The sequence below is a fragment of the Canis aureus genome, chromosome 8 (genome assembly GCF_053574225.1).
Source record: "Canis aureus isolate CA01 chromosome 8, VMU_Caureus_v.1.0, whole genome shotgun sequence".
NCBI lineage: Eukaryota > Metazoa > Chordata > Mammalia > Carnivora > Canidae > Canis > Canis aureus.
The window spans coordinates 47,973,334-47,985,769 of NC_135618.1; the positions used below are offsets into that span (position 1 = coordinate 47,973,334).

The window sequence follows — 12,436 nt, forward strand, 5'->3', positions numbered from 1 at the left end:
ATACGTAGCCAGTGCACATACAATCCAAAAAGAAAAAACAAGTTTCAGAGCAACAAAAATGGCTGTTGCTAAGCTGACACATTTAATGCATTTTTCTTAGCGAGAAAGCTGACTTTTAGGTAAAACTCCTTGCATACTGCCTGTCACATGGCAGGTGCCTGAAAAATGGTCTTTTTCCCCCTCATCCTTTCCTGTGTTAGTTAGAATTCAGTTCCATGGAGTAAGCTCCAGGAGCCAGGAACGGAGGTGTGGAGGAGATGGATCATATCCCCTGACCTCAGCGGTGTGGGAAAACAGGCATTGGAAATAAAGAGACTATTTCTGTGGCTAAAGAAGCAAAGCAAAGGAAGTGTTTCGAATTGAGAATTGAATCGTGTCCCTCTCGAATAGATATGCTGATGTCCTAACGTTCAGTACCTTAGAATGTGACCTTGTTTGGGGATAGGATTGTTTCGGGTGTAAATTAGTTAAGTTGAGGTCCTCCTGGAGTAGGATGAGCCCCGATCCAATACAACTATGTCCTTCTGAAAAAGAGGAATTTGGACACAGACATGCACACAAAGCAAACACCATGTGAGGATAGAGGTAGATATTGGGGTGATGCTTCCACCAGCTCAGGAGTGCCAAGGATGGCCAGCATACCACCAGAGGCTAGGAGAGAGGCACCTTACCACCTCAGAAGGAACCGACCTTGATCTTAGACTTCCAGCCTCTGGAACTGCAAGATGATACATTTCTGTTGTTAAAAGCCCTCCCTATCTCAGTGGTTATGGCAGCCCTAGCAGGTGAATACGGAGAGGTGCAGAAATATTTAAGATAGGGTGGGGGGATACATCCCTGGTGGCTCAGCGATTTAGCGCCACCTTCAGTCCAGGCCGTGACCCTGGAGACCAGGAATCCAGTCCCACGTCGGGCTCCCTGCAGGGAGACTGCTTCTCTCTCTGCCTGTGTCTCTCTGCCTCTCTCTCTCTGCCTCTCTCTGTGTCTCTCATGGATAAATAAATAAAATCTTTTTTAAAAAAAGATAGATTGGGGGGAGGAAGGTCCCCTGGAGGGTATGATGTATAAGCTGACCCTGAAAAGATGATTCAGAGTCAGCATGGGAAAGATGTTGGGGAAAAGGAGAGCATTTTGCAGAATAGTATCTTTACATATGGCTAATTGTTACTTTACAACTTATTCTAACAAGCTTGGGTATCTAGTTTCTAATCCCACAACACATTTGGACTAGAAATAATGAAGGCCAAGATGACAGGCTGCAGCTCACCATGCAACTGATAAAAGATTAACCATGATGAAGGGGAAAAGAAAAGTTCTAAACAGATGGAATTGGGAGGAAGATGGTGCAGGAGGAGGGTAAGAGGACAAGGAGCAGGAAGGAAGCAACCAGGCCACACTGGGCTAGCGAGGGACGGGGCACACGTGTACCATTAGACGAGCTCATGAGCTTGACTTTGGGGAAATGACCACTGTGCTCATAAGACAACCTTTGGTATTTATAATGATGATGCTGAGCCATCGGTGGTGAGTTAACTCACTTTGGAGATGGCCCTGAAACGGGATACCAATAAATGGCCATTTCTTGAACATGCTCACAATGTTACTTCCAATTAAAATGGTCCTCGTGTAGTGTCTTCGACAATCTCTCTCAAAATGTAAATGAAGAAGGTCTTCTACCTTCTAAAGCTGGATGAGGTGCCATGTTGGTTGTGCTGTCACAGGACTCTGTTTCGCTGTATCATGGCACTAACCATGCTGGTCTTAAGGGTCCTCCATGTCCCCTGTGTTCCTTTGGTCTGCGCTGCAGACCAAAAGTGCCCATCGTCTCTTTGGGGCACAACCCAAGATTTAGAATGAATCTCTGCCCCCACCCCCCAGAGCCTGCATAAAAAGTGGCCAGAAGTGAACATTAAATAAATATTTAACAACTCCAGTTTTAAAATATCCCCATCCTAAATGGTCAAAAATTTTTAAAAAATGTTTTGCATGCTTAGAGATACAAACCCATGGGTAACACAAATGCTTCGTTTACCAAAGGTTTTACAATGATGTATGTGCAGTTTTTCCTCCACTGCAAATCCCTGCTGGTCCTTCTGCCCCAAGATTCAATAAGATGGATTTAATTCTCTTTCTACATAAACCTTTTCTGGTGAGAGCCTAGCCTGCTATGTTCTCTTTTGACAAATTCAGGGTAATTTTGAGTTGGATTTGAATTTTTTTTTTTTTTTTGCTTGCTTGTGGCCACAGAAAATCTACATGGTGTTTCAAACTATAATTTTCAGGTTTTCTCTTTAAAAGGATACTGGGCACAAAGGTTTGGAAAGGATAGAAAGGAAAACAGAGCTAAAAGCCAGAGCTCTGCTATGACTTCTGACCATGTATTCTCTTTTTTTGTTGTTGTTCTGAGAATTACCACTGCAACTGGCCCCTGCAAGAACATCCCCTCCCTATTCCCTCTCATTTATCCTGTTCTGAGACAACTGAATGATCTGGAATATGTCCAAGAATCCCGAGTCCAGAGGGGGCCTTATGGAAACCTACCGCACTCTCCTTTTGTGACCACCCCATCATGTCATCTTTGTTTCCCAGACAATTGGAAGCAATAAAGCTTTGGCTATAATGTCTTGGATGGTTACTCTGTTTCAGGTGGGATGCTGAGCACTGTGTATATGCAGTCTCCAAGCCTCATAGCACCCCTCAGAGGAAGCTGTTATGTCCCCATATTAGAGCTGAAGACTGAGGCTCAGGCAGGTGTTAGAACATACTCCAAGATGCTATTGGCAAAAAGAAGAGTCAGAATTTGAATCCAGGACTAACTGAGTTAAAATTCCATTCTTACTTCATTATGTCATCCTGGATGCTGCTGCTTGTGGGGAGAGTGGGGTGGGGGAGAAAGCTGGGCAAGAACAACATGGCCTCATAGGCTAGGCAACCTCTTGGGTGTTGAAAATCTTTGGGAACATTTTTTGAGCTCCTCTAATTAGTAGGTGGTGCAAGAGCTAGGACTAGTCCACCAAGCACAATGCCTGGCACACTGCAGACAAATACATGAGGAGGAATGGATGGGTGAGCAAGCTGGAGAGGTCAGAGCACAGGTTCCACAAGGCAAGAAGGGATTCTCAGAACAGGGGTGGGGGGAGACCTGCTCGTTCCCTGGGGTTATTATTATTATAAGTTCTATTCTCCGGATGAAAAAGGAAACAAGGGATCCCTGGGTGGTGCAGCGGTTTAGCGCCTACCTTTGGCCCAGGGCGCAATCCTGGAGACCCAGGATCGAATCCCACATCAGGCTCTCTGCATGGAGCCTGCTTCTCCCTCTGCCTATGTCTCTGCCTCTCTCTCTCTCTCTCTCTCTCTCTCTCTCTGTGATGACTATCATAAATAAATAAAATTAAAAAAAAAAGAAAAAGGAAACAAAAACATATAGATCTGGCCACTGGTTTACTGGTCTGAGTGGGAAATTTTATAAGAAGGAAGATACTCAAAACAGAAGAGTCTCTTTCCATAGAGGAGGCTCAATCCTGAACCTCTGGTTTCTTCCTGTCCCTGCTGAGAGGCAGCTTAACTTAGTGGAGGAAGCACCTGTTTTGCCATCAGACAAACCTGGGATCAAATCCTGACACTTACTAATATGCTGTGGGACTTTGGACAAGCATCTCAACCTCTTTGGGCTTCAATTTCCTTATATGTAAATTAGGATTGTAATACTTAGAGAAATAGGTTGTTTTTTGTTTTTTGTTTTTTATATGGTTAAGGTGCTTATTTGGCCTTTCTGAGTTTGTGATTTTTGTCTGAGTTGGGCTATGCTAACCATCTGCTTGGGGGAGAAAGGAGAATAGAATAAAGTGGAAGGAAGCACTCCATGCTACTATGTGGAACCCTCTGCTCCACAATGAAAGGTTCTATTGCAGGATCCCTGCTCTGAGGCTATCTGGGTAGTCAGATCATACCACTTTGTTTCTTAACTGACTCAGATCCCCTCTGATAGCTCAGAGCTTCTTCACTTTGAGTTCCTCCTGGGGTCCCAAACACAGTAGTGAGATGAGAAATCCCTGCCCTCAGCGTTTCCCTCACCCATCATTTTCCCCAACATGGGTCTGAAGACCAAAGAGGGAAAATCAAGTGATAGTCCTTCATCTCGCTCTCTCTTTCCTTGTCATTTTTCTCATTTCCCTAAAATCAGAGGAGGCAGGCTTCCCATCTTTTTTCTTCCCTGGTCCATCCTTGACAAAAATTCTGTAGTCCTGCCTACTAAGTCCCAGCCTCAATTTGCTAAAGAATGGAAAGAAAGATATGAGGGCGTCCTCAAAAAGTTAAAAATGTAACTACCTATGATCCAGTAATAACACTATTGGGTATTTGAAAGGGATACACTAATTCAAAGAGATACATGCACCCCAATGTTTATAGCAGCATTATCTACAACAGCCAAATTTTGGAAGCAGCCCATGTGTCCATCATTAGATGGACACTTGGGCTTAGAATGGATAAAGGAGATAGGGGCATATATACACACTGGAATATTACTCAGCCATCAAAAAGAATGAAATCTTGCCATTTGCAACATGCATGAAGCTAGAGAGTAGAATGCTAAGTTGAATAAATCAGTCAGAGAAAGACATAGGATTTCACTCATATGTGGAATTTAAAAGGAAAGAGAGAGAGAGAGAGAGAGAGAGAGAGGGAGGGAGAAATCAAGAAACAGATTTTTTACCATAGATAACACACTGATGGTTATCAGAGGGGAAGTGAGTGGAGGGATGGGTGAAATAGATTTTGGGGATTAAGGAGTACACTTGTGATGAGTACTGGGGGATATGTGGAATTGTTGAATCACTATTGTACATCTGAAACTAATATAATATACTGTATATTAACTACTGGAATTTAAAATTAAATTAAATTTTAAAAATTAAGAAAAAAAAAGAATAGAGAGAAAGGAATTTAGAACACTTTCCAAAATCAGCCATGTGACTTAAAATTGTATTATTGTCTGACTGCAAAATAATTTTGTGAATGTCAGAAATTTAAAATTTACTCCCTTAGAGCCAGTAAGGAAGTAACCAAGAGCACAGATTCTAGAGTCAAAAGACTAGGTCTAAAGCAGAACTCTGTGGTATGAAAGTGGTATAATTTTGGGCAGGTTACAAAGCCTCTCTGTGCCTTGATTTCCTCCTTTGCAAAATGGGTTAAACAGTATCTCATAGAGATTCTTGGAATGATTGGATTAGTTCATATAGAGGATAGTGCCTGGTACCTAATAACACCTCTTTGTGTATTATGTATAAGTGTGTCACCATCTTCATCATTAATTAATCAATTAATATCATCATCATCATCATTATTTTTTTGTATTCCTTCTGTAATAGATCCTAATTCCCCAGCCTTACCCAGCCAGATATGTGGATGCCATGGTCATCATGTACATAGGAAGACAGAAGAGAAAAACATATTAATAATTTGAAAGATCCATTGTTCGTAAGACTGTGCTCTAATTGATAAAAGTTGTTTCCCATGGGGATGTGGGTTAATAATTCTAATATTGCTAGATCTCTATACTAGACTGAACAACTGAGTTGTTGAATTCTGAGAGCCACATTTCTCATTGTTGGAGTGAGAGCTTACAAATAAGCAAGAGGAGGAGTCTAGAATGACCCATATGATGATGGATTAGAGTTAGAGATAGCAAGATGAACTCATGTTTAGCTCATGGTAGATAAAGAATGGTTACATATATAAATATTTGTAGACCCCTGTACATATGAGTTAGTACACACACACACACACACACACACACACACACACACAGATTTCCTTACTCTGTCGGCAGAGAGAGAGACCAGAAGCAATGAGCACACCCAGCACTCAGATCTTAGTTACTAACATCATTCTACAATAAAATGAGCCAAACCTCTTTGGAGAGATGGCTGATTCTAGCACTGGACAGGGAATATACAAGATGAACCTGGAACATCTTGTATTGCTTTTTTAGCAAGGAAGCTCTAAAAAAGGGGCAATAGGAGCCAACTGAAAGTTTCCAATGGCCAACCTAAAACAATTTGAGCAAAAAACAGAATAAAATAGTATTAGTTTATAACTCAATGTAATAAAATTCATGTCTGTGTGTCCACACTGATATAAATAAATGGTTTAATAATTAAGCGACGAGAAAGAGACAAGCCTCCTATAAAGAATTCTGAATAATTTAATAGACACTCTGTACTCAAAGAGGTAGAACATAACTCCTCGCTCTTTAAGTGTGGGTTGTACGGAGTGACTTAAAGAGTATGGTATGGAAAGAGAAAAAAAATAGCATAACTTTACAGTGGAGAAACTTGACAGACACTACCTCAGGCAGGTGATGAAGGTTAACATCAACAATGATAAGGCATCATAGTATGTATCCTTGATGGGTGATGATGAGAATGTCACTTTACAGTTCTCCTCCCCCAAACCCACAACCTCACTCTAGACATGAGAAAAACATCCGACAGATTCCATTCAAGGCCTATTCTATGCAATACCTAGCTGGAAGTCCTTACCACTGCCAAAATCATCAAAAACATGGAAAGTCTAAGAAACTAACAGCCAGGAGATACCTAAGGAAACATGATGACTACATTTAATGTGGTAATTGGATGAGATTCTGGAACAGGGGAAGGACACTACATAAAAACTGAGGAAATCTGAATAAAGTGTAGACTTCTGTTAATAGTAGTTTATCAAAGTGGCTCATTATTTAAATGTACCATACAACACAAGATGTTAGTAACAGGATCTGGGGTATATATGGGAATTCTTGGTGCCATCTTTTTTTTTTAATTTATTTATTTATTTGAGAGAGAGAGATGGAGACAGAGACAGAGACAGAGACCGAGTGATGGGGAAGGACAGAGCCAGAGAGAATCTCAATCAGACTTCACGCTGAGCATGGAGCTCAATCTCACAATCTTGAGATCATGACCTGAACTGAAACCAAGAGTCTGACACTTAACCAACTGAGCCATCCAGGTACCACCCTGGTGCCATCTTTGCAGTATTTTTTTTTTAATGATAGTCACAGAGAGAGAGAGAGAGAGAGAGAGAGAGAGAGGCAGAGACATAGGCAGAGGGAGAAGCAGGCTCCATGCACCGGGAGCCCGATGTGGGATTCGATCCTGGGTCTCCAGGATCGCGCCCTGGGCCAAAGGCAGGCGCCAAACCACTGCGCCACCCAGGGATCCCTTTGCAGTATTTTTATAAATCTAAACTTGTTCTACAATGAACACCTTATTTTAAAAGATGTATTGTCTGTAGATCTCTACATTATAGGGTTGATATAGGAATTAAAGGAGATATATTACATGAGAAATTCCTCGCCAAGTGCCTGGCACATTATGTACGTTCCACGAAACAACACCTTTGACCATCTTGTGCCTTTCTGAGCTGTTCTTCCTGTTATGTGCCTTGAAAGACTGGCTATTGTTACTTTTCTCCCAAGATGAGCCAAATTAGTCCAGTTTCTGATAGTTGTTATTTGTCTCTTCTACACTGAGAAGCCCACAGCATCCTCCCAGTGTTTGCAACTGAGCATTTTTACCTTAGCTGACCCTATCTGAATTGCATTTATTTTATTTCTGTTTAGTGACTAAGATATACCACATATAATGATACTTATGCAGCGGTTACCTGGGGGTAGGTCAGCCAGATGCTTCCAATTAGAGTAGCTATGTCTTACCCTTCTTTGAAAATGACTGTTAAATACTTAAGACCCCTCTTCCGTCTTAGGAAGGAGAGCACAGGGACATCATCAACTTTTTGTTTGTTGACTGAGGTTCTTGATGGAAAACAGCATCCCAGAACAGCAAGTCCTTGTTTGTTATTTCTAAGAGTCAGAATGAGTTGCGAAATTATAACGAGGCAGGGAAGGTTTTTTTTTTTTTTTTTTGTGGCATTGGGTAGGAAGTATCTTTCTACAGAGGTGAGGTAGGTAAAATATCTCTGGGCCCGAAGTGTGTCTACAAAAGAAACTACCCTGCTGAGAGCAAGTCATCATTGGTTTGACTGGATTCCTTCTATGGCCATGACTATATAAATTAAATGATAGAGATAGATAAATAGATAATATATACATATGTGTACATATATACATAAAAATACATATGCATATACATATATACCTACATACGCTCTTCCTCTTTTATTTTTCTTCTCACCTTTACTGGCAAGGATGAATCTGATCCAGTCTTTGCTCTTCCCTCACCCTATTGTTCTATTTTGCTTGGATTCCAAGCTGGGCTGACTTCCCATCTACACTTTGGTTTCTCCTCCTTAGCTGGATATATTTGTACAAAACTCACAGAAACTCTGGGTTGCCAGGTTTGCTCTATCTTCTTGTTCAGTAAAATGAAAATAACATTTAAAAAACCCAGTCACAAATGTCTGTTTAATAATTCTTGATTGCTGCCCTGAGACTGGATTTCAATATTTGTGAATATTCAGTGTCTGGAAGCAAGCACCAAATGTCTGTCTGAAATGGCCGGAATTTGCTTTCTGTGGCTCTGCATGTGATAGCAGGAATATGGCTCTGGGGCAGCCCCATCTCTTCTTTTGTGAGGGACTCCTTTGGTGGGCCATCTTGGTCATGCCCACTTACATTAGGTTAACCACTCACTGCCCTTGAAGAAGCTCAGGACTTGGGAGAAATCATCCAGAAGCAAATACTTTATGATAGCATATTAACTATTCTGTTGAATAATATAAAAGCCTGTCCCAAGTGATGAGGAACATCTCTACAGAGTTTTATTTCCTTTAGTTTTATTTCTATCTCTACAGAGTTTAGCATTTCCCCTGGCAGGCCTGGGAACAAAATTTGAGCTGATGTTTGGGATCTACTTCCAGGGGTGAAAAAACATGACCTGCCATGAAGATATTAGTAAATTAATTTATGAATGTCTTTGGGCATTCCCTGTGTACTACTGAGGCCATTCGCTGTTTGAAATTTCTATTAAATCTCTGTAGAATACCCAGGTGTGATTCCTTTTCCATCTTGACACAATCCCCAGGCCCTTCATTATAGCCACATGGGCAGCCTCCCCTCGATCTGGAAGTCTCACTTCCCAGAGGGAATCCACACAACTACACTAGTCCAAACTCTACATTGCCGAAGATAGTAACCCCAAAGCATGCTAGCTTATTAGAAAGGGATTTCCCTATCTTATCTTCTCTGCTTTCCTCCTATTGTCCTTACTCCTTCACAATATTCTCCACATTGCAGGTTCAAACTCACTTGAATCCATGACCTTCTGGCTCCTTGAGTCCAAAGATTCCCAGTAGAAAAACTCAGGGAAGAATTCTAATAGGTCCAGCGTAGGTCCCATGCCTGCCTCCAGCCCAGTCACTACGAGAAGAAGGAGGCATCATGATTTGTCCAATTTGGATCACATACACACTTCTGTGGCCAGAGGTGTGGTTTCCTGGCCTGATTTCCAACTGCCGGCTCTTACATATCTGAATAAGAATTTTTGTGGCTGCCAGAGCACATTCCGCCCCTGAACATGGTGGGTTGCGAGTGCTAAGGCATTGCTATCTTCCAGAAGCAGCCCTCACCCAATGACTGTTGGGAATTGGTGTAGGAATAGTAAGGGGCTCACTTGCCCACGGAAGACAAAATTCTGAGACAGGCATTCAACACCATTTACCAGAATTCCAAAATGGGATAAGACTCCAGTTCACTACAGTTAGTCTGCTTTCTCTTCCCTGTCTCACTCTGCTACTCCTTTTCTATAGTATTCCCTGAGCCTGCCTCCCAGATTTGCTCCTCCTTGAGTCCTTACCTCAGTGACTTTTGGGAAAACCCAGACTGAGACAGTCACCGTGATGGGCGGTTCATCACATGACTCAGATGCTCAGGGCACAGTGTATTCTGTGCAGGGTAGCTCTGAGTACACGCAACTAGCAGAACCTGTCCAGTAAAAAAAAAGACGTTGTGAGAAAAAAAAATTCACAAAACCAGGACACAATGAGGACTTGTAGTAAGTGCTCCCCCTGGACCAGCATTTGGGCACAAAACATGTCTAGCCTGACATGCCCGGGAGGAGACAAACTTCTCCAGCAGGTTGCTCTGGAGAGAAGATATCAGAGGATCTTGAGGTCCACGCTTCAGCAAAAGCTGTACCTTATGCAGCACCTCATCCATGATTTCCTTAATCTTGGGCCTTCCCAGCCCTGCTGAATCTCAGCCAAAAAAGCTATCTCGGCAGAAGGATACACCCACTTCCTCACGTGCAGGCCAGAGGCTGGGTTATGTGGCATATGTTTGGTGACATTCCCATGATGCAGTTGCCTGTGCAGTGATAAACATGCTCTGCTCATCTCTCAGCTGTAGTGTCCCTGTCTCTTTCCATTTGGGTTCATTTGGTTTCTAAAGCCAAACATAGTCCATATCTATCATGGTTTGAATTGTCTAGAAGCAGCACTTGAGAGAGGGATTCAGGTGTATGAGACTCCGAGGGAATGCTCTCCAGTACTCACACACATACAGACACACACAGAGACGCACAGACACAGACACATGCACAGACACATGCACACACCCCTCTTGGGTTGTGAGGGAAACAAAATAGGAAAGATAAAGGAGCCACTCAAGGATAGGGTCTCAGTGTCAGATAAAGTCTGGACCAGGGGTAGTCAAATTATGGCCCTTGGACCAAATCTAGCAACCACCTGTTTTTATAAATAAAGTTTTATTGGTACACAGCCACACCCCTTCATTGACCTCATGTCTGTGCCTTCTTGCTACAAGGGCGGAGTTGAGCATTTGTAACAAGACAATGTGGCCCATAAAGACTGAACAATTTGCCGTCTGGCCCTTTACTAGAGAAGGTGGCTTGTTTCAATCCCTGGGAGTTCTGGAGCATCCACTGCTCCAAAGCTATCCCCACCTTGAGGCATGGGGCTGGTCTGCATGCCTTGGAGTCAGCCAGGCCCTGGTTGCCAGCAACCTCAGGTGTTGAGTGAGGTGCATGAAGCACACTAAACCCAAGGTGGTAGTTGCCAAGAATAACTTCCTGGGTGCTAGGGGCAGCCATGGGCTGTGTGCAGCTGACACAACAGCCAGGAAATAGGCACACATGCCAAGTGAAGGGGATCTTTCAAGGCAGCACCAGCACCCACCACCATGTTTATCTGGATCTGTACATGTGCCTCATGAAGTGGGGAGAACCTGTAGTTCCTGCCTGAACCTGAGCCATAATCACCCCATCTGGGCTCTGCCTCTCCTCTCTTTCTTCCCCTCACTCCATCCATCCCACTGCTCTCAGGGTGTTGGGGAAACCCTTAACAATATAAACCAAAAGGAACTATCCAGGTTGACATGTATAGAGTTAACTCACTTTTAAACACATTTTTTTCTAACAGCCGCATGATATCCCAGCATATGCATGTACATATTGTGTATTTAATGTAGATGCATAGTAATTTATTTACGAATTCTGTATTTATAGAAGTTCAGGTTGTTTCTGTGCCTGTGCCCTTTAGCCACTTTATAGACAACAGTGCAAAGAACGCCTCTGAACAAATATTCATATATTCTGTATCTTTAAAAAAAGCTTTATTTATTTATTTGACAGAGAGCAAGAGAGCAAGCAAAGCAGGGAGAGTAGCAGAGGGAGAGGGAGAAGCAGGCTCCCCACTGAGCAGGAAGCCCAATGTGGGGCTTGATCCCAGGACCTCCGGATCATGACCTGAGCCGAGGGCAGATGCTCAACTGACTGAGACACCTAGGCGCCCCTATCCATATATTCTCCATATATTCTGATGCTGTTTCTGTAGGCTTCATCCCTAGAAGTTGTATTATTTGGTCAAGGTATACATTCACATTACATTTCAAGACAAACAAACTGTTTGTTTCTGCAAACATGGCAGATTGTGCCCCCAGGTGAGTTTATGAGACTGGCCAGTTTCCACATCTTTGCTAGTGTGGGGGTCCTTCCATGCTTGTACTGTTTGCTGGTCTCCTGGCAAAGCACTGGCTTCTCACTGTTGCTCTGACTTGCATTTCCTTGACTATTACTGAAGTTAATCATCTTTATATATAAATTTGCTGTTTACCCATCTGTCCTCAGCTGCTTTCCAGTGAGGGTCATGGAGTTGGTTGTTCTGACATGAGTTTGGGACCAGGCAGTGGTGGGTGTGGGTAGAAGGTCCTGCTCCATCTGTGATCATGTCCCTCTGTCTCCTCACATGCAGACACGACCCAGATGAACAACGCGGTGCCCACCTCCCCCTTGCTCCAGCAGATGGGCCATCCGCATTCGTACCCCAGCCTGGGCCAGATCTCCAACCCCTATGAGCAGCAGCCACCGGGCAAAGAGCTCAACAAGTATGCCTCCTTGAAGGCAGTCGGTGAGTGCTCTTCTGTTTCTTTTCTCTTCTACTTTTCTGTACTTTTTTTCTC

The 12,436-nt window shown here is 43.0% G+C and overlaps 1 protein-coding gene across 2 annotated transcripts in view; it reads left to right on the forward strand.

Moving 5' to 3' along the window:
- SHISA9 (shisa family member 9) overlaps nucleotides 1-12,436 on the forward strand; it is a 281,808-nt gene that overhangs the window by 241,230 nt on the left and 28,142 nt on the right. For both annotated transcript variants that reach the window (XM_077906681.1, XM_077906682.1), the window contains exon 3: nucleotides 12,229-12,384. In XM_077906681.1, the coding sequence (XP_077762807.1) occupies nucleotides 12,229-12,384 (156 nt within the window). The remainder of the gene's footprint in view (nucleotides 1-12,228; nucleotides 12,385-12,436) is intronic.